Below are 23,183 nucleotides of genomic sequence, written 5' to 3'. Positions count from 1 at the left end.
AAAAAAAAAAAACCAAAAACACACACATACACATGAACTGACAAATAAAGCCATAAAAGGCTATGAAGAGAGGGTTCTCATGCTTGTATGCCTGATAACAAAAATATCATAAATGGTGGCAAAAATCACAACATTGCTCAAAGGCCATCACAACCTTAAAAATATGTATACTTCTGCAAGGACATCTGTCCAGCAACTGCCTGTGCAACCTCAGACTAGTATCACTCTTATTACTGATTTTTGAAGCCAAAGATAATTATCTCAAAAATTATGTAATTCTCCTCAATTTGTTTCTCTATAAAACCCTTTGTCTTCCTTTTTCTCTTCCTTTTTTCTCTTAACCCACATAATTAATATGACACTTGCTTTCTCATTGCAATGCTGTAATCCTGAATATTATTCTCTTTTAGGGAGCCTCTCCTATTTAGGCTGACATGCCCCATGGGATGATTAACACATAGACCAGAGCTGACAATTTACTTTTTCTACCTTGTTTCCTTGAAAACTTGTCTGCTTGGTTGGTTGAGTTAATTCATCACATATGAGTAAAAGTGCCACAAGTGTTATGTGAGTGTGTATATGTGTATACACTTTCATAAACTTAAAACCAACTGATTTTTATCTTTTATTCAAAGAAGGCCATGTGTATAGTTTGTTTACATAAATTTTATGGTAAATAATGTAGAAAGGATACATAGCATGTCAACTTTTGTAAGACTATACCATTGAGCACTAATGAATAAGACAGGTACAGGAACCTATCTGAACATGTCGCATTCCATTGAAAAGGGAATTTGCTGATGCGATTAAGAATCATGAGATGAGGAGGTTTTCATGGATTATCTGTGTGAGTCCACGACAATCACAGGGGAGGGAGGGAGGGAAGAAGAAGGTGAAAGGCAGAGGAGACACAGCAGTGGAAGCAGAGGTCAGTGATGAGATTGCTAGCGGGAAAGGGAACATAAGCTAAGTGCTGTACGCAACCTCTAGAACCTGGAAAAAGCAAGAAAACAGATTGTCCCTAGAAGTTCCAGTAGGAACACAGACTGCCAACATCTTGGTTTTAACCTCGTGAGACCCACTTTGACCTTCTGACCCCCAGAAATGTGGGATAACAAATTTGGGTTGTTACAAGCTACTATGTTTGTAGTGATTTCTTACAGTAGCAATAGAAAATGAATACCAAAAAAAAAAAAAAAAAAAAACATTATTTTTACAAAATACACGTGTAAGCCAAATTAAAAGGTAGAAAACACTGGAGTACTTATTTACCTTAACTAATTTAGTAATATGCATAACATTGGTATAAATGTAACAGTGAGTTTAGCGCTGTTACTCCAATGCTGTTCATCTAGCCAGACCCAAAAGAATTGTTTCTAATGGGAATTTTAGTTCTCTGGTTACAATGATATCAGTTGATGAAGCCAAGTACATACATCATAAAGTAGAAAAAGATACACAAATAAACAAATAAGTAACATAAAGGCAAATGCCATCGAACTATTATCAATGTTGCCCTTGAGACCAGAAATACTCCTTATATAGTGTGTATTCCCTTCAGTGATTCTGCTACTTTAAGGCTTCAGTGATTATGCTCCTTTAAGGCTAAAGTTAGAAGTTGAAATACTGATCTCAGTCACACAGTCCCTGGATAGGGTATGCTTCTAACCTTCCTGAAAATATGATGACTGTACTTTATTTCCAGACACTACCTTTATTTCACATATAAGTGCCACTCTCCCTCGCTCCATCATGCATTAGTAGCCTTCTACATGCAAAGAGATATAGTTCATAGTAACTATTAACTTTCTTTAAAAAAACAGGAGGACTCTTAAGAACTGGCGACATTTTAAAGATAATATTCTTTTAAAAAATTTTTGTCTAATAAAATTTTCTTTCAAATTACACTGAATGAAAATGCTAAAAGTAGTGCTGCTTGGTATTGTAGTTTCATAACAAAGGCAATTAACTTTACACAAATGTTTTATGATGAGATGGAAAAATATTGTGTGTCTTACTTGAGTGAACATCAACATTTTGCTTTGGGTGCACACACCAACTGAGAATAATGAAAAAAGAAAATCCCCTTTAAAAAATTTGTTAGCCTGTTTTCCCTTAAGTCTTATTTCCACGTGAAGTTTTTCTGTGATAAAAATTTATTTTTAAATACAAGATAAAAATAGTTCCACAAAAGTTGAACTTGATGGATAAATGCTACAAAACTAAAAATATAATTTTTAGTAGCTGAACAAAATATGTCTCTTGCAAGGAGGATGATCTGTGTTTTGACCACCTTCCAAGAAATGATGCCACATACCTCCACACGCACTACCACGCTTTCTCTTCCTTGTTTGGAAATTATTTTAAAAACCCTTTAGTGGCTTACATTTTATCTATGTCTACAAACTGATTATTTGCAAATTATTTTTTATTATTTATAGACATTGTTTTCTTGTTTGGGTATGTGAGGTTGACATAAGAACAATTAAACATTTTCCACTAAAATGAATGGAATTTCTAACAATTTCTTGCCACTTTTTTTTTTTTTTTTTAAATAGCAGTTTTCAGGAAAAAAATGAAAAGCACTAAAGGAGGATAGTTTTAGTTTTAAATTTACATTAGTTTGAGTGATCGGCATGGGTTATCTAGGAATCTCTTTAGTGCATCTTTCACGTTTTTGTTCCTTAGGCTGTAAATTAGGGGGTTCAACATAGGTATGACCAGGGTGTAGAAGACCGAGGCCATTTTGTCAGTATCTAATGAGTGATTACTCCTTGGTTGCAAATACATGAAAAGGAGAGTCCCATAGAACACAACCACAGCTATCATGTGAGAAGCACACGTGGAAAAGGCTTTTTGTCGTCCTTCTGAGGAACGTATCCTCAAAATGGTAATAACAATGTTGAAGTAGGATATCAGAACAACGATCATGGAGAAAAACAAATTGGTCCCTGAAAAGATAAACACTGCTGTTTCTGGAATGTAGGTATCAGAACAGGACAATGCTAGCAAAGGGACATCGTCACAGTAAAAATGGTTGATGATGTTGGAAGAACAGTATGACACAGAGAACACACAGGAAGAGACAGTAAGAGCTGTGATAAGACTCTGAAGGTATGTGAGGGACACCAGCAGACGACATACCTTTGGAGACACCACTACTGCGTAGAGCAGAGGGTTGCAAATAGCCACGTAGCGGTCATAACCCATTGCAGCCAGCATGAAAATCTCAGCCACAATGAAAACCAAGAATCCACCCAGCTGGGCTGCACATCCATAGTAAGATATGGTTTTCTTGGTAACCAGGAAGTTAACCAGCATTTTAGGGGCAATGACAGTAGAATTGCAAAGATTAATGACAGCCAAGTGTCGGAGGAAAAAGTACATGGGGGTTTGAAGTCGAGAGTCGACACTGGTGAGGGTGATGATGCCCAGGTTCCCTGCCACCGTCAGCACATAGAGCACCAGAAAGACCAGGAAGAGAGGAATCTGGAGCTCAGGATCATCTGAGACTCCCACAAGAATGAACTCCGTCACCCATGTGAGATTTCCTGAAGCCATTTGTATTGTTGCCTTCATCTTTTACCTGAGAAAGTTGAAGGAAATTAATGGATGATAAAATTGATGTTTCTATTAGATGCTAGGTTGTTAAATATTTCATTTGAAATGAGTTTATTTTGTTTTACAAACCCTTAAAAGTTTCAGAACCTAATTGTTTTTCTCCCCATGTTTTCATAAACTTCAGAAATAAAAACTCACCAGACAATTAAGACTCTTAAAACTGGCCGGGCACAGTGGCTCACGCCTGTAAACTCAGCACTTTGGGAGACCAAGGAGGGCAGATCAGAAGGTCAGCAGATCGAGCACAACCTGACTAACACGGTGAAACCCCGTCTCTACTAAAAAGTACAAAAAACTAGCCGGGCGCGGTGGCGGGCGCCTGTAGTCCCAGCTACTCGGGAGGCTGAGGCAGGAGAATGGCGTGAACCCGGGAGGCGGAGCTTGCAGTGAGCCGGGATCGCCCCACTGCACTCCAGCCTGGGAGACAGAGCGAGACTCCGTCTCAAAAAAAAAAAAAAGAAGTCTGAAAACTGCTTGGATGAGCAATTTATGTATTCACTATTGGATATAGTTTATATTGAGTGAATACATATTTATTTGTTTTATTATATGTTTTATTATTATGCATTTATCAACTATATTAGCATATGATATTGAATGAATATATGTGCATTTGATATTAATGTATATTCACATGTACTATATGCATAGATTAGCATATGATATATACACACATACATGCACATGTAATTTATTACTTACAATTTTTATTTGTGTGTTTCTGTCTGTGTTTCCAGTGGTAAGAGAGAGCAGCCTTTAAGAAGTTGATGAGACAGAGTGACCACCAGTTATCTTTTCCTTAGCTTCCACTGGTGACTTCTCCAGCCCATGCCTTGTCATTAATAATCCTTGGGAATTTCAACATTTCAATGGGAAACACTTTCAGTATTCTGGATTTTGCTTTTTCAGTTTCTACCACATATGGTTGCTTCAACTGTGCAGAAGTAGGCCTACACTTCCAATATTTTTCCTTCTGAGTATAATTCTGAAAGTCAGAATCCTCTTTACTTAATCATATTTCATTACTTCTGTTAAATAAGCCAGTCCTGTCCTATCATTGTGACTTCTCTTACTCAGACTCTTCTCTAGTATTTTGTTTCAGAAGTCCTACTCTCCTTTCCCTTTCTAGCTTGTGCTTTTTCATTTTAAATTGTTAAAGTTGTTTTATTTAATTCCTATTACTTACAACTTTTATTTGTCAAAGTTAGATTACTTTGATTTATTACACTTGTAAAGAAAAACGAGTGGGGAAGGCTGTTAATATTTATTTAGAAAGTAACATGCATTGAGAATTATGCTAGGAATTTTGAAATAGTTATTCTGCAGGAACACCCTAGAATATACGTAGATGGTAATTATTTTAATGTCTAATAAGAAAATTGAGTCTCAATGAAATAAAATTTCTCAAAAAGACTATGTAAGACATTGTTTTAAACTGCATGGTTTTATGATTTTGTTTCTGTGATTGCTTGATTGTATTAGTCTACCAATTAACACTCAAAATTACTCAAAAATACTATGTAGACATTGGTCTAAACTTCATGTTTTTATGATTTTGTTTTTGTGATTTTGTTTATGTGATTGGTTTGTTTTAGTCTACCAATTAATACCTAGGTGATTTTTACCAAGCATTGTATTCCTGTATTATTCAAATTAAATGAGATAATGCACACAAATAGATTTGTTTTTATAAAGCCTGGTACCAAGTGAATGCAAAATGGATGTTACCTTCAGTTTTTGTTACTAGCATGCTTTGAATGATTTTCAATGTGGGTTATTAATCCAGTAATTCATTCTACCTTACTGAGTGCTTTTACAGTTAATACAGAAATAGCAAATGAATTATACTACTGCATATTTTTTTAAAAAACTGGGACCTACAATATCTAGCTACTCTTTTAACAAACAAAACATGCTGTCTTGCAATCAGATTCTCTCTTAAATCTTCAATGTTTCTTTGTTATGATACATTACTAAATACATCAAATATGAGTCTGAGAAACTGACCTGATTGTGTGCAGCATCTGTCCTCTATCTTGTGTTTCTTGCCACTGTACTTAAAAAGAACTGCATGTCTTATAAGCAGGCAAGCTTATGATTTAAAACATTGTGCTAACAATTACTTTGATCAAAATATTTCCTGTTTGGTTGCCACAAACAAAGCAACTCAGTGCATTGTTCATTCTGACATTTATATTCCACAGACACCCTTAATTTAACAACAAAAAAGAACACCATGAACAACAGCAATTATTTACTGCCTACTCTGAATTTGTGCAATTAGCTCAGGGAAGGAAGAGACTTTGCAAATATTTAATATCTTTACCCATTATTAATTTTTCCTCTTCTGATGCATGACTGAGGGCAGAGGTGGAGTTTATTATTATTTCAGCAAGTATATGCCATTGATGTAAAGCTTCCTCAGAACAGGCCCAGTTTTCTCCTGTTGGGTCTTCTTTCTTTTAGAATATTTTTCGAGTTAGAATTTTCCTGTTAAGAGCTATTATAATTTTTCACAAAAGTTTTTTTAATTAGTTTTTGAAAAGAAATATTTATAGGTCTACCAATATCATGAATCTCAATATAAAATAAATAAAAATATATCTAATGTTAATAATTTCAGCATCAATTTCACTGTAAAAAGTGTCACCCTTTGGATGAGGTGTTATGTTGCAAATTAACTCTTAAATAGCTTCTGAGAAGATTTCAAGACTATATTTCATTGGCGTCTAATTGTGGAATTTGTGTTAAGCTTGTTGAGACACAGGTCTGTTTTGAGACAAGCACTGAATCTCAGCATGAGTTTTTGGCATCATCAGGGAGATTGACTATTAGTACCAGGGAATCTTTTCATCCTAGGAGTTTTCAGCCCAGGGAATGCAAGAAGAAAAGCTCATTTTCATCAGTGTCAAGTATTTTTGAAAGTCCTTTTTTAAACATCAAATCATATGCATCGGAGACACATAAGATACTTCCCTTTTCATGTAGCATTCTCTCTAAACATCTCAGTTCTAAGGCAGAAAAAAATTATTATTCATATTAAAGTGGAATATATTAACTGCAATGACTACTCATTATTTAGTATAAATGTTCAAGCTGTCTAGTCTATCAATAGAGATGCTATTGTTTATATTGTATCACTGTCACTTCCAATAAGAAATCAGTGGGCAGATACTTGATTTACTTGGAAAAGAAGACAAATTAGATATCATTTCAGTCCTGAGCCTGATTTAAATTGGTAAATCCTCAAAGATACTTGATTTTTACATGAAGCTTACTAAGAAGTAAAATATTTGGTGTAACCTACCCAGGTAGAGAGATCTGGCCAGGCCCAGACCCAAGGTTTCTGCTCGAAGCATGCTGGAGTTTTTCAAGTGTCTGAACTCTCTGAAGACCTTCATGCTGAATATGTTTCTAGATCCCAGTCCCCAAGCATGACAACAAGATTTTCCAAATAAAAATCTGATTCCCTGGGGAAAGACAGACAAACAGATTCATTAGCCAAGATTCCACTCAAAATTTTACCCAAAGAGTGAAAATGTGGAGATTGCCTAGGGACTCAGATAATACTATTAAATAAAAAAGAATCCAATTACTCCTATATAAAATGAGAATTGACACGACTGGCCCTGCGTTGAAAAAATTAGTAGATAGAAAGCACTGGATTCTGGCTCCAGTGGTCAATTTTAATGTGAATATTGGGAACAGAACTAAATGTAACCCCCATATTCTGCATCAAGAGCAACTTCTGACATATAAGTCATAAAAACCAAGTGATATAAAATATAAATTCAACATGTTAGTGGTTATAAAAAGTGAATATCAATTTTTAATTAACTTCTTAATGTGACCAGAAGGGGTATTAATTAAAATTCTTATTATACTTATCATATATTTGGTCTTATTTCTAGTGATTAATTAAAATTATTTGGTTGGAAAATTTTTTTTTTTATATGATCCTGTGATCTTCCCTCAAAGCATACAGAAACATCGTAAGTATATACTGATAGCATTTCTTTTTTTAACTCACTGTGTGGAGTTTTCTAGTCTGTAAGCATTGTAGATGCAAAAGGTACATCTGTAATTACATTCTAGACACTATTTCCATCACTCAAATTAAACAATACTTTTATATTAAATGCTTTATTTAAAAATAATTGATCATTAAATACAATCTAAATTTGCAGTTAACCTATTCTCTCATTTCCATTTCCTCCATTCTATTCAGAATTAACCACTTTTGACTATCACAACCTTTTTTTTATTATTATACTTTAACTTCTGGGGTATGTGTGCAGAACGTGTAGGTTTGTTACAGAGGTATACGTGTGCCATGGTGGTTTGCTGCACCCATCAACCCATCATCTACATTAGGTATTTCTCCTAATGCTATCCCCTCCCCAGACCCCCAGCCCCTGACAGGTCCTGGTGTGTGATGCCACACCCCACCACCAAGTGTCCATGTGTCCTTATTGTTCAACTCCCATTTATGAGTGAGAACATGTGGTGTTTGGTTTTCTTATGTTAGTTTGCTGAGAATCATGGTTTCCAGTTTCATCCATGTCCCTGCAAAGGACATGAATTCATGCTTTTTATAGCTGCATAGTAATCCATGGTATATATGTACCATATTTTCTTTATCCAGTCTATCATGGATGGCCATTTCAGTTAGTTCCAAGTTTTTGCTATTGTAAATAGTGCTGCAATAAACACATGTGGGCATGTGTCTTTATAGTAGAATGATTTTTAATCCTTAGGGTGTGTACCCAGTAATGGGATTGCTGTTTCAAACGATATTTCTAGTTCTAGATCCTTGAGCAATCACCACACTGTTTTCCACAATGGTTGAGCTAATTTACACTTCCACCAACAGTGTAAAAGCATTCCTATTTCTCCATATCCTCGCCAACGTGTTGTTTCCTGACTATTTAATGATCGCCACTCTAATCGGCGTGAGATGGCTATCTTATTGTGGTTTTGATTTGCAGTTCTCTAATGACCAGTGATGATAAGCCTTTTTTCATATTATTTCTAGCTTGATTTAAAGTTAAACACATGTGACTCTTACTTTCACTTGAACACTTGGTAGTTATTGTAGCATTATTAATTGGGTTAATTTCAATATTGTGTGTCTCAGGAAATCGGGAGATCCAAAGTCTGGGAGATAGATTGATGAAGCTTGCCTTCCTATATGGGCACAGTTCATGGTGCCCCAAAACAACTAAGATAGTAATCAAAGGTTACTAATCACAGATTACCAAAATATATAATTATAATAAAGTTTTAAATATCACAAGAATTATCAAATGTGACATGGAGATACAAAGTGGGTACACACTGCTGGAAAAATGGTGCCAATAAACCTTCAATTTCCAAAAAAGAATAAAATCCCACAAAATCTGCAAAGATCAATAAAGCAAATTTCAATGAAATGAGCCATGCTTGTATAAGCCTTAGTACTATCTGAAGTTTCAGGTATCCACTGGAGGTCTTGGAATATATCCCCCATGGATCAAGGGGTACTACTATATCATATGTTTATATATGTGTGTATTTATGTTTATACACAGTCCTATACATATGAGGTGTGTATATATATAAATATGTGTGCATATACATATGTGTGTATATATGTGGATATATATGTATATGTATATACATTTGTATGTACATATGATATGCATATATACATATGTATGTGTATATATGTATCTTTACATACATATATACACACGTAGATACACACACATAAATATACACAAAACACACATACACATGCCTAGAATCTAAATAAAGAAATTTACATTGGTAGACCAAGAAGGCATAACAAAGTTATTACATTTATTTAATTCTCCAGATATTCTTGAAGGGCAACCGGGTTAGAAACTGTAGATCTAATGAACGGTTTTTTTACTTTGTAGGTAAGCATATTGAAACTAGAATAGGGAAATAATTTGCATAATTGTTCACGTATTTATATATTTATAATTAATTTTGGGCCTATTTTAGGGAGAAACAGAAAACTTGCATCAGGGACTATAAACACCATGAAGAGAAACAAAGACAAAGAAAGGGATCAAATATTATGTTGTGGCAAGCTTTGGACATATTTTAGAGAGGGTCTAGACTGTAACTTTATGATGTGGGGATATCAGAAATAATATCTGAATGAAGTGATGTAAAATGACACTGAGAATTCTTTTCAGTGACCCACTTTTAAAGATGAGCAGACAACGAAGATTACCTTTTATTATGTCAGAAATCAATTGACCATATATATGTGAATCTGGTTCTGAACATTTTATTCCATTTTATTAATTAAAGTGTATTTTTTTACCCAATATCTCACTCTGCTATTTTAGCTTTGTGGTAAGTCCTAAAATCAGTCATATTCACAGATTATGTAAACATTCCAAATTTATTCTTTTTCAAAACTATTTTGACTCCCTTAAGTTTTTCTTTTCACTTTTACATATAAATTGTAGAATCAACTTCTCAATGTCTACAAAAAGTTCTTACTTAATTTTAACTGGAATTGCACTGAATCTATAATGAGCTCATGATCTTAATAGATAGTTCACAGTTAGTCTGCCTTCCAGTATCAACTTTCTTTTCTTTATATTTCACATTCAGATTCCATAAACCAATATTTCCTACCTATCAATTTACAATCCCTGGGTATGGAGCCCAGCTAGACATCTATGTATTTTTCCATAATTTCCCCAAGACTTGCTTATGTACATAGCTAGGGAGTAGCTTATACATTAGTATGTAGAATTCCCCAAGACAAGACTAAATTCAACTCAAAAGGTTTGACCTTTATCTCTCACAGAGCTCTAATATTCTAAGGTTCTATTATATAGAACATTATTATCTGTACACTATTCCCTCTCTCCTGTCAATATTTCCTATTCATGTATTCATGTATTCGTATTTATCTCTTCTCAAGGAATAGAACACTCAAGGAGTCTAAATCTGCTTCTCATACAACTTAGAAGTATAGCACTTTAAAGTTAAGAAACCAAACTTTATTGAAGATTGTAAATCCTGTCATAAGTTACGCTTGGCTATTATTTTATCACATGTCTCCAGCATTTCCAGAGAATGTGCATGTTATCTTTCCAGAAAAAGCAAACTGGAAATCAGAGAATTTATTATCTTAGTGGCATATAGCTATTTAGCATCAGAGTTGGGACTATATCTTGTATCATTAGGTTTCTTTTCCACTGATGGATCACTTTTTTTTTTTTCCAGCCAGAAGCCAAAGTTCCTTCAGGTAATCATTTTCATCATGTAGTTCATTACTCCAGAAACATTTACCTGTTTATTATTTTAAAAGTATTCCTGATACCTTTCTGTCCCAGAAAAGAATTAGTGTGTTTCTTCGAAGGGCCTCCCTGAGGACTTGAAGAGCTTGAGAAGCTGGTATAAGAATCCACATGCATAACATTAATCACGTACCTAATTGAGTGAACAGTTTATTTCCACAGGTAGGAGGAAAACCCCTTTATTACATATAACACATTATAGAAGCTATATTATGTTTGAAAATATATGCTTTAATATTTAAATATCAAAGAGAGGATTCTATTAATCTCAAAATTTACACCACAAATTAAATCATATGCCTCCTAGGATATATATCACAGAAAATATAAAGGACTTCCTACATATTTTGGTGAATAGAGTCATAAATTAGAAATTTGTTTTAATTTTTTCTGATGAAAAGTAAAAATGGCAGCAGGATTAAGGGCCAATGTTTCACATTTAGAAAAATTATTAGCTAGAGAGAAAATTAACTTTCAACTAGCTTTTGGGTATATTTCACTTTGGGTTCAATTTATTTTATTTTCTGATACAGGAATACCAGAAAAGTTTAAGTTTATTATAAAAGTTAGGTAATTGACTAAGAAGCAGATTTAGTTATTTTAAATTTTCATACTCTATTTAAGCTTAATATCTTTAAATAATTTAATAACACAAAAATGCTATTTTACATAGTTTCTAGGACATAACATTTCTAAAACTATGGCGGGTTACATCAGGGTTGCACCACGGTTCTATTAAAATATTGATTTTGTAAATTCCTGTTTATATTATTATACAAATAAAAATTTAAGTCATAGTTTATATGTATTATTCACATGTAATATAAAAATTTATTAAAATTGATCTTAATGCATCTCATAAAAAAGAACTGTGCAATCACCTCATGTTTATGTAGTTGAATGAGGTATACGTGCAAGTTTTGTCCAATCTTAGTTATCCTTTAGTTTGGAAGGAGAAGTAATTTTTCCAAGTTTATGCTGCTAAACATGACATTTTAATATAGGGTTTTAGAGTCGAAGTATAGTTCCTAGTATTCTACAATTGCCTTATTTCAGATATCTTAGGAAAATAAAGTCTGGAACTGTAATGTAGCTGACCTTTCTCCTGTATGTGGTGGTAAATATGTATTTTGTAATGGACTCCTTTGGTAGATTATTAGTACATTTTTCAAAATTCACTGGCATATTTTTTTTTGAATCATGTTTCTTGTCTGCCTAATTCCTGTTTGTTCCTGAGTCTTGTCAGTGAACGTTTGTAAATATCCCATTGATTCTTCTAATAATGAAAGAAAGAGAGAGAAAGAGAGAGGAGAAAATATAGGAGGAAAGAGAGGATAGGAATTTGTATAACAGAACTGTATTTTTTATGACTCAAAAATACATTAATACATATTTAAACTATTGATAACTTTGTAAGCTATTAACATAACACAAAATTACTTAATATATTTGTGTATGTGTGTGTTCTCACGAGTAATATGTAAGTAGTCTGGATTTACAACACAGAAAGTGGAATTTAACTGAATTATACCTTTTACTGTAGAATTTTCTAAGAATCACATGAGAATTTTTGTTTTGTTCTGTAGTCCTTCATTTATGAGGGTATTTATTTTGTATATTAGAAAAAATCTTGCACATGGATCTGTCAGAACATTTCTGTAACAATATATAAAAATACCTGGCCTTTCTCTTCTTTCTAAAAGTGGTTTTAGTCTTATTTGTTCATTCTCTTCTTAATGCATGGTCATCTTAATATGACAAAATTTTGGTATGTTTCACATCATGAATATAAATCATTTGTAAGTCACTGAATTCAGACTGGACCTACATATGACAGAGTTGTCACTCCTTTTAAAACTTTCATAATCTATGACACGCTAAAAGAAAAACTAAATTACCTTGCTTAAATCTCCCCTCTAATTTTACCCCCTAAATTTAGTATGTGTAGTACTAAACTGTTTCAATAACAGGTTTTCAGTGTAGATACAGGAGTCCCTTTAACCTTGCTACCTTATTTTCTTTTATTTATTTTTGGTCATGTAATTGTCTTTCTTCATACTCCTCAATGTGAAACAGAATAACATTAGGAAAGAAATCCAGATATCAAACACTACTTTCTCGCAAATATACTAATGTTATATTTTTAGCCAGATATTCCATCATTTTTATATTATTGGTGATTTTTATTTCATAGTAATTTTAGAAACTCTAAAAGCAACTATAATATGTTAAAAGAATGGCAATGATTTATCTTTAACAGAAATGTTTTAAAATACATCCAAGGACTTTGCAAAAATAAACATATGAATTATTAGTAAGATGCATCTCACATTGTTATTAAGTTGAAATTTAAAAACAGTTATGATAAATAAGGTACAGAGGCCAAAACTGACAAGTAGGTGATATATATTTCAGGAAGAAAAAGTCCTGAAAATAAAACACATTGCACTGTTTGTAAAGAAGTTACATCTATCTCTAGAATATGGTCTGCTCTTCTATTTAATGGAACAAGATAATTGCCAGAACAGAGTACATGAAATAATTTTATTTGAAAAGGCTACTGCATGCAACAAGTTGAAATGTATGTCTGACTTATCCCCATTTTCTAGTCATCTGGGAGCCTTTTAAATTATGTAATTTTGATATTTTAAAAAATTTAAATTGAACTGTGCTGTGAGTGTGGTTTCTCCTATTTTAAAAATTGTGAACATTTACAAAAGACATCTCATGTACTTCATCACAAATCTAAGACTGTACTCAAGTGTGTGCTTTCCACTATGACATATTTAGTTTTAAATATTTCTACATTCAGTAATCTTTGTGAGCTTTAGGACATAATATGAGAGCAACTGGTAAAAAATTCAACAGAAAATTAACTGGAAAATAAAATCACTTTAATTAGCACGGTTTTTTAAAAACATGATAAATTTAGCCAATAAATTAATTACATATTTTTTCCTTTTACTTATACAGAGAAATTCATCTCTTTGGCTCCAATTACTTCATCATAGTCTACTTCATTACTATCAGGGAAATTATTATGCTTAAGAAATAAAACAAGGATACAATTGAATGGACTCCATTTTCACAGGCTATAATCTTTATAATCTGTAAGTAAAAACTGAAGTGAACAAGTTGTCATCAGGTTTGGATATATACAAGATTCCATTGAAGAACAAGACTGAAGTCACCATGTTTATATTGACAGGCTTCACAGATGATTTTGAGCTGCAAGTCTTCCTATTTTTACTATTTCTTGCAATCTATCTCTTTACCTTGATAGGCAATTTAGGGCTGGTTGTATTGGTCATTGAGGATTCCTGGCTCCACAACCCCATGTATTATTTTATTAGTGTTTTATCATTCTTGGATGCCTGCTATTCTACAGTTGTCACTCCAAAAATTTTGGTCAATTTCCTGGCAAAAAATAAATCCATTTCATTTATTGGATGTGCAACACAGATGCTTCTTTTTGTTACTTTTGGAACCACAGAATGCTTTCTCTTGGCTGCAATGGCTTATGATCGCTACGTAGCCATCTACAACCCTCTCCTGTATTCAGCGAGCATGTCATCCAGAGTCTACGTGCCACTCATCACTGCTTCCTACGTTGCTGGCATTTTACATGCTACTATCCATACAGTGGCTACATTTAGCCTGTCCTTTTGTAGATCCAATGAAATTAGGCATGTCTTTTGTGATATTCCTCCTCTCCTTGCTATTTCTTGTTCTGACACTCACACAAACCAGCTTCTACTCTTCTACTTTGTGGGTTCTATTGAGATAGTCACTATCCTGATTGTCCTGATCTCCTATGGTTTCATTCTGTTGGCCATTCTGAAGATGCATTCTGCTGAGGGAAGGCAAAAGGCGTTCTCTACATGTGGCTCTCACCTAACTGGAGTGACAATTTATCATGGAACAATTCTCTTCAGTTATGAGACCAAGTTCCAGGTATGCTTCAGACCATGACATCATAGTGTCAATATTTTACACCATTGTGATTCCCATGCTGAATCCCATCATCTATAGTTTGAGGAACAAAGATGTAAAAAAGGCAATGAAAAAAATGTTGAAATTGGTTTACACATGAAGAATATTTTTAAAATTGAGTAAACCTGAAAAAAATGTTGAGTGTCAGAGTTCACATCTCTATATTTTAGGTAAAGTATTTGCATATCAAAGAATAGTTTCAAAAAAGCATTAAGCAGACTGCCAATGCAGCATTTTCAAATTTAAACAAATTGCATGACATACATGCCAATTAATTTGTTCGTTCAGAGATCTATATTAAATATTATTTGATATATATTGTTGTTACCAATCACACACTACTAACAACAGCTTTCACAGTAAGTAAAAATCAGTTACACACTTATAACTAGTAAGTGAATCCTACAGAATCCTGGGAATTGATAAATGCTTACATGGCTTATTAAAAGTTTTTGTATTCATTGTGGAGTTACTTCCTCAATCTATAATCCCTAAGAAATATCCAAATTTTACTTTACTTTCCCTAAATGTGCCTTCATAAACTGAGATCTAGTCAAGCTTCTAAACATGGCTTTAGCTGTGTTTATTTCTACATCCTAAAGTTTTTCCATGATTAAATGTTTTCCTTGCCCCTTTTCAACCACAGAAGTTGACTGTATTCATTGTGAAACTATATTGGTTGTAAATGCTAATATTTATTGAGAGTGTTCTGAAGGCTCAGGAAACACTATACCCCAGGAATGAAACCACAATATATGTATAAATGACTGCTCTAAGGTCTGACAAACTAGCATGTCCTTGCTCACTTTGTAGTCCTGCCATTATCTTGTATCTAGTTTATCTGTAAGAAATGACTGCAATGTCATCCTTCCACAAAATTTACACCTAGTGAACAAGCCTGCAGAATGGAAATTATTTTGCTTTACCTCTACTCACATCTGGCTCTACTTTATGAATTCCACTTTAGTAAGTTTTGTTACAACATTGGAAGATTCATTAAAAATGGAAATTGTTTTTCAATAAAACACACACTTGTCCCTCCAAGGATATTTTTATGTGAATTAACTAGAATGATCCAATCATAACATAGTTAACCACACTGAAAATTTCAGACATCAGTTTCTAATCTTTATTAATCAATTATGCAAAGAGAACCTAACCCTGTCTATGTGAACGAGCAAATGCTTGCAGCCAAAATCTGTACTAGATTTCCTCTTAAAAAAATACAACTTTTTAGATACAAAACCCTGATTACACTGTAGATAAAATTTTCTTTTAAAATAGTAAGCTATTTGAATATAGAGAATCTTAAAATATAGTTTTCTGTTTATGATCTTTTGGTGACAGTGTTCTGGAAGAAAATTAAATCTGCTTCAAAAACGTGTCTAAATAAATAGCTGTCTCAGAAAATTTTAAATTTCTGCAGAATTCCAGAATCATTTATTTTTTTGGAGGGGTTTTCAAATTATGGTGTCAAAATTATTGGGTAATGTTTTAGTCAAAGTTGCTATCTCCTTTTTTATTGTTTTGTTTCTCTTTCAAATTAGCAAAAATAGTCATTCTTTGAGAAAGGAATAGGTGAGCATTAGGTAAAATGATGCACTGACATACGCCTAAAAATATCTGGTTAATAATGCATTCAACAAACTCATTCAGAATTTGTCAAGTTAACTAGTATGAAAAGTTTTACTATCTCTCTTTTTATCCTAATCGATTAGAAAACAAATGGTGTGAATAAGCAGTTTCCAATGACCTGCTATTTGTTCAGGTCAAGGTGAAAAAATGGTGTATTTAACTCTCATGTCAATAAAACATTATGTTACATATCTCAGCTCAATTACCTTTTCCCCAAAAAGAATTATTTGACTCACTCTGACCCCATGGAGCCTCTCCCACTTATCACAGTTGCTATTTAGCATGTGGTGTTGTGAGTTTATAATACATTAGCCAGATCTACCATGATGCTGACATTGTAAATTGCATAAAAACAGGAATTGGGCCTATTTGTCCTCAAAATTGTATCCCTGAGTCCTAAAAGAGTACCTAGAACTTATGGTTTGCTGACAAAATATTTGTTAAATAGTGAATACATGAATGAATTATACTTAATACCAATAATTAACATATGCTTGTTAGGTATTGGACAATCATGTAAATGTTTTTACGATATTAACTTATGTAATTCTCATAACTTCAGGAAGTGATTGTAGTAATACCCTTTAACAAAGTTGAGGAAACAGCAGCCCAATACCACATAACTCTAAAGGGTGATGTCAGGATTCACATCTAAGCTGTCTGGTTACACAGTTTCTGTTTTTAAGCTTGTTATACATGGAATGAAAGAACAGATTTATCTTTTCACTTTACCAACTTTATTAGTCATCTTCCAGAGAGCATGATTGAGAGCATTGAAGCTCTTCATTAAGTCTGTGGCAGAAATAAGAAAAAGGAATGTATTTTAAAAGTACTGAAAATGTGGTTTCCACTGGATTTGGCCATTCATTCCATTCACTGAGATGTAGAAGTTTCAAGAAATCAGTATGTCAAAGCGGTATCTGTACTCTAATGTTTATGGCAGCATTATTTGCAGTAGCCAAGATATGGAATGAACCTAAATGCCCATCTACAAATGAACGCATAAAGAAAATGTCACACACACACACACACATACACACACACACAAATGGAATATTATTGAGAAATAAAACAATGAAATCCTGCCATTAATGACAACATGGATGAATAAATGAGTGACATAAGCCAAGCACAGAAATACAAATACTGCACAATCTCACTCATATGTAGAATAAAAAAAAAACAACCTTGATTTTATAGAAGTAAAAAGTAAATGAAAAGTGGTTATCAGAGGCTGAACAGGGTAGTGGAGACTAATTAAATGAGGTTAGTTGATTTATATAAAATAACAATTAAACAGGAAAAGTAAGGTCTGATGTTTTATTACACAGTGGGGTGACTGTGGCAGTAACAGTATAGTATGTATTTTAAGATAGCTGGCAAATAATATTTTAAATGTTATTCTACAAATAAATGATAAATTTTTAAAGTGACATTCTAACTACCTTGATATGATCATTTTACAATGTATACATGCATTGGAACATCACAGTGTACTCCGTACATAAATATGTACAATTATTTTAGTCAATTATAAATTTTAAAGTTCATTAAAAATAAAAGTTATTGGAAGTGAAATTTCATCTGGATTTGACAATTCATTTTATTTACTGAGACCTTTTGAATTTGCAAGTTTTGAGCCTATATGATAAAACAAGACAAAGATAAAAAGTAAAAGTGAGAGAAAAAAAAGAGACAGACAGAAAAAGGAGAAGAAAGGAGATAGAAAGGAAGGGGACACACCGGAAAGATGAATATTGTAGAAGTTCAGTGGTTAAGATCGGTTATATGTAAACTGATTCGGAGGTTCCATTACGTTTTTAATGCATAAAACTAAAACTCCAGAAGAATATTGCAGTGGTGAGTGGAGAGTTATCCAGAAAAGAAACATTTGAAACCACAGTATTGGGTGGGATTTTAAATGATATATGGGACCTCTGCTTCCACACAGAATTTGGAAAGCAGCAAAATAAATTCTTCTCATTCTAACAACTTAAAAAGCCAAGTAATCTACCAAATTATACCCTTTCATGAGTCTGTCAGAGAACCAAGGTTCAAAACATCCAAGAAATCTGAATACCAAGGAAGACCAAGTTACTTCAAACATAGATGAGATGCCTGAGCATCTTTCTTTCACCGCGGGCAGAGAGTGTGAAATGTTTGTTCACCAGACAGACAGGAAGAAATTACTGACTATATACCCAAATGATTATAAACCTTTCTAGTATAAAGACACATGCACACTAATGTTTATTGCAGCACTATTCACAATAGCAAAGACTTGGAATCAACCCAAATGCGCATCAATGATAGACTGGATAAAGAAAATGTAGCACACATACACCACGGAATACTATGCAGCCATAAAAGAGGATAAGTTCATGTCCTTTTCAGGAACATGGATGAAGCTGGAAAACATCATTCTCAGCAAACTAACACAGGAACAGAAAACCAAACACTGCATGTTCTCACTCATAAGTGGGAGTTCAACATGGATACAGGGAGGGGACTATCACACGCCAGGGCCTGTCAGGGGATGGGGTGCCAGAACAGGGACAGCATTAGGAGAAATACCTAATGTAGATGATGGGTTGATGGGTGCAGCAAACCACCATGGCACATGTATACCTACATAATAAACCTGTACGTTCTGTGCATGTATCCCAGAACTTTATAATTTTAAAAATAAAAGAGGAAATCAGCTTAAAATTCAGTAATGTTAAAGGCCAAGTGTGAGCTATTGGGAAAAGCAGGAAGTCTTAGAATAAAAGAGTTTGCATTCACTCCCAAGTCTTCTCTGCAGGCCCCCACCAAGCACGTACAAAAAATAATAATAATAATAAAAAAATTAAATTAAATTAACTTCTTCACATATCATTGTTTCTGGTTGTCTTTGACTAAAGAGCAGTGAAAATTACTGGAATAAATGCTTTAGTGGAGAGGGTAAACACCATGCATGAATATGTGAGAAATATCAGAGATGGAAAATATAAATAAAAACTCATGCTCACAGTCACAATATCTAAGACAAAGAATTTCTTTCACAAGCTTATCAGATTCAGTAACTTGAGAAAAGTATTAGTGAACTTGAAGATAAAGCAACATAAATTAACCAGAGAGAAAAAGTTAAAGAAAAAATACGGAACTAAAAATTATCAAAAAAAACTGTAGGACAACATCAAACAATCTAATATACATACAGTTAAGTGCTTCAGAACAAGAATCAAGGGAGAATGGGTCAGAATAAACATTTGAAGACAAAATGGTCAAGAATTTCCTAAAAATAAGAAAACATAAAATCACAGGCACAAAATACTCAGAAGACCCAAGGAAGGACGTGTGTTAGTCAGGGTTCTCCAGAAAAACAGAACCAACAGGATGTATGGCGGAGGAGGAGGGTGAAGGATTCATTACAAGGAACTGGCTCATGTGATTCTGGGAAGCTGGCAGTTCCAAATTCTGCAGGTTGAGTTATCAGGCTGCAGATCCAGGACTACTGATAATCTAGTCGGAACCCATGAGCAACTGCTGTCGAACCAGGAAGAGCTGGTGATGTAGGCAAGATCTGAAGACAGTCTGCTGGAGGATTAGCTCTTGCTCTGGAGAGGTGAGTCTTTTTGCTCTATGCAAACCTTCATCTAATTGAGTAAGGCCAACCCACATTATGGAGGTCAATAGGCATTCCTCAAATGCCACCAATTTCTATGTTAATCTCTCCCAAAACATCCTTAGAGTAACACACACATTAATGTCTGACCAAATGTAAGCACATCATAGCCCATTTAAGTTGACACATTAAAATTAATCAATACACATGTACCCCTTGTCAACCTGGAAGTCATATGCATTCCCTTAAAGCATACCTGATCTCCAAATGAAAACAAAAATAAGATCAAACTTCTACCTAACATGATATTTCCATTCTTAACAAAATTAAAACTGCTCTCACCCTCTCCCCTAGAAGAGAATGAAAAGTCCTTAGATGATGTTTACTTTTTTCCCTTGATATTCCATACTTCGAGCACCATGCTTTAAAGTGGACAATATTTAAACAATGTGATGGAAATCCAATGCATTCTACTCACTTAGTCCATTTTTTGCTTCTCAAACAGAATACCTGAGACTGGGTGATTTTTAAAGGAAAAAAAAAAATTTCCCCACATTTCTGGAGACCGAGAAGTCCAAAATTAAGGTGGCAGCATTTACTGTTTGGTGAGACCCTTCTTGCTGCATCCTCACATGGTAGAAGGTGGACAGGAAAGGGAGCAAGCTTGCCAAATACTGAACGAAGACTTTTAATAAGCCTTAATTTCATTAACAAAGAAGGAGCCCTTAAAGCCTAATCACCTCTTAAAGGTCTCACTTCCTAATACTACCATATTGGCAACACCTGAATTTTGGAAGAGACACATTTAAAATATAACATTTTGCCCCAGGACTCTAAAATGCATGTCCTTCTCACATAAAAAAATACATTTGTTCCATCCGAATAGCACCCTGAAATCTTAACTCATTCCAAAAGCAATTCAATCCTAAAAAATCTAGAGTTTTATTTAAATCTGCTCATGTATGGGAAGGGTCAATATTGTGAAACTGACCACACTGTCACAGGATACTTGGGGTGTTGCTTTGTCAGCCTGAAATCTCTGTGGCCTTATGCCTGAGTATTGCTCACACCCACTGGACTCATTTTATCAGCTCTGCCTGGCAGTCTGCCCTCAGCCTGAGCTCCTGGCCCAGGACTCACACCTGCCAAGGGAGGGCCAGACACAGAGTGGCAAGGGGTATATGAACAAGCGAGAATGAGATCCAGCCACTACACACAGCCAGGCACACTGGCTGCAGCAGCTGGGCAGGCAGGTCCAGGTGCAAGCACAGCTCCCGGCTCTGTGCGAGGCTGTGGCTGGATCAGATGTACCATGAGCAGCTTCCACTGTGGGTACCTGCATCTGAACAGGGGGCGTGTGGTAGTGTCTGAAAGCTTGGAGATGTCAGAAACCATGGAACCCCAAAGAGGACGTTATAGCCCCGGCCTGGGGAGTCACTAGGTCTGGGCTGCCCAAAGGGCTGCAGCTCCTCTCTCCAAATCATTGCCCACAATGTAGCAGGGGAGCATGTTTCAGTCCTGTTTGTGTTACAGCTCTTTCAGTCTCATCATTTGGTGGTCCCGAGTTCTTGTCCCACATCCAGGAAGAATGAGGCACATTGACAACTGGGGAGTGAACAAGGAGGCAGAGAAGAGCTTAATTGAGCAACAGAACAGCTCTAAGGAGACCTGCAGTGGGTAGCTTCTTTCTGCAGGCAGATAATCCTGATGAGTGTCCAGCTCTCAGTGGAGAGGAGAGCCACAGTGGGTAGCTCCTTTACATAGGTAAGTCATCCTAATGAGACAAGGAGACCTGAAGTTGGTAGCTTCTTCCTGAAGCTGGTAGTTGGATTTCGGTCCAAGTCTGGTTGAGTCTGGGGTTTTCATGGGCTCAGAAAGAAGAGAGTGCATGCTGATTGGCCCATGGGCGGCCATGGAAGGGCCCAGAAAAAGCAACGTAAGTTCTCACTCCAGGTCATAGACTCCACCCAGAACTGTCAGCCCAGGCCCCTAGGCTTCAGGCTATCCCTGGCTTGAAGGTGAGTGGAGAACTGCCTCTTTCTGCCCAGGAATTTGTCTGTCTCTCGCCATCTAAGGCACCCAGGCTGTTTGTGCCAAGGGGTGCCTGCAAGCCCATGGCAAGCCACCCTCGGCACAACCCACAGCCTCCCTCCCATGCTCATTGGTGCCCAAAGTCCAGAGGATGCCAAGGCAGCAGGGGGCTGGTGTGCTAGTGCTGCCTTGAGTGTGCACAAACCTAGATGGGTTGCAATAGTGCCCAGGCTCGACCACAACTTTGCTATGCCCTGGAGTGGGAGCAAGGAGTGGGGCAAGGCAGGGAGCAAAAGCAGGCACTTTAAAGCCTGTGGGGGCAGGGCGTCTCCTGGGCATCCAAGCACAGGGATGCCCAGGTCTGGAGCCACAGCTTAGTGGCTGCAGCTGTGCCTGGGAATACAGGGCTCCCAACCAGCCAATTTGGTAGTGGGTAGGGCTCCTGCCTGTTCCTGGCCCACTCTGGCTCTGTGGAGCACAAAGTCCTGGCTGCCTCCCTGGCTGCCGCCGGTGTCTTCGCAGTGGCTACTCCAGATGGACTGCCCTTACCATCAATACTGCCCAAAGCAATATACAGATTCAATGCAATTTCTGTCAAAATGCCAACTTTATTTTTCACAGAATTAGGAAAAACAATCCCAAAATTCATATGGAACCTAAAAACAACCCAGCTAGCCAGAGCAATCCTGAGCAGAAAGAACTAATCTGAAGGCATCACATCACTGAACTTAATATTATACAAGGCTATAATAACAAGAAAAGCGTGTACTGGTATAAGAATGGACACATAGACAGATGGAACACACAGAACCCAGAAATAAAGGCAAATACTTACAACCAACGCTATAATAACAGAAAAAGCATGTACTAGTATAAGAATAGATACATAGGCAGTTGGAATACAGAGAACCCAGAAATAAAGGCAAATACTTACAACCAAGGCTATAGTAACAAAAAAAGCATGTACT

At 35.3% G+C, this 23,183-nt stretch overlaps 2 protein-coding genes across 2 annotated transcripts; one reads left to right on the top strand and one right to left on the bottom strand.

Annotated features, from left to right (window-relative positions):
* Positions 1–677: 677 nt before the first annotated feature.
* On the bottom strand, positions 678–3,595 carry LOC102145797 (olfactory receptor 8J2). The gene has a single exon (XM_015444434.3). The coding sequence runs from the start codon at positions 3,577–3,579 to the stop codon at positions 2,614–2,616; it is 966 nt and encodes a 321-aa protein (XP_015299920.3). The 5' UTR covers positions 3,580–3,595; the 3' UTR covers positions 678–2,613.
* A 10,410-nt stretch (positions 3,596–14,005) lies between these two features.
* Positions 14,006–15,042, top strand: LOC102143431 (olfactory receptor 5T3-like). Its single transcript, XM_015435256.3, is given in 2 exon segments — positions 14,006–14,887; positions 14,889–15,042. Coding segments are annotated over 2 exon segments (900 nt in total). The 5' UTR covers positions 14,006–14,141.
* Positions 15,043–23,183: the final 8,141 nt, after the last annotated feature.

This window comes from Macaca fascicularis, chromosome 14 (genome assembly GCF_037993035.2).
Source record: "Macaca fascicularis isolate 582-1 chromosome 14, T2T-MFA8v1.1".
NCBI classification, from domain to species: domain Eukaryota; kingdom Metazoa; phylum Chordata; class Mammalia; order Primates; family Cercopithecidae; genus Macaca; species Macaca fascicularis.
This window is presented reverse-complemented; position numbering and strand designations above follow the sequence as displayed.

Excerpts from the sequence above, each read along its gene's own strand:
- LOC102145797 (XM_015444434.3), bottom strand. The coding sequence starts at position 3,579 with ATGAAGGCAACAATACAAATGGCTTCAGGAAATCTCACATGGGTGACG.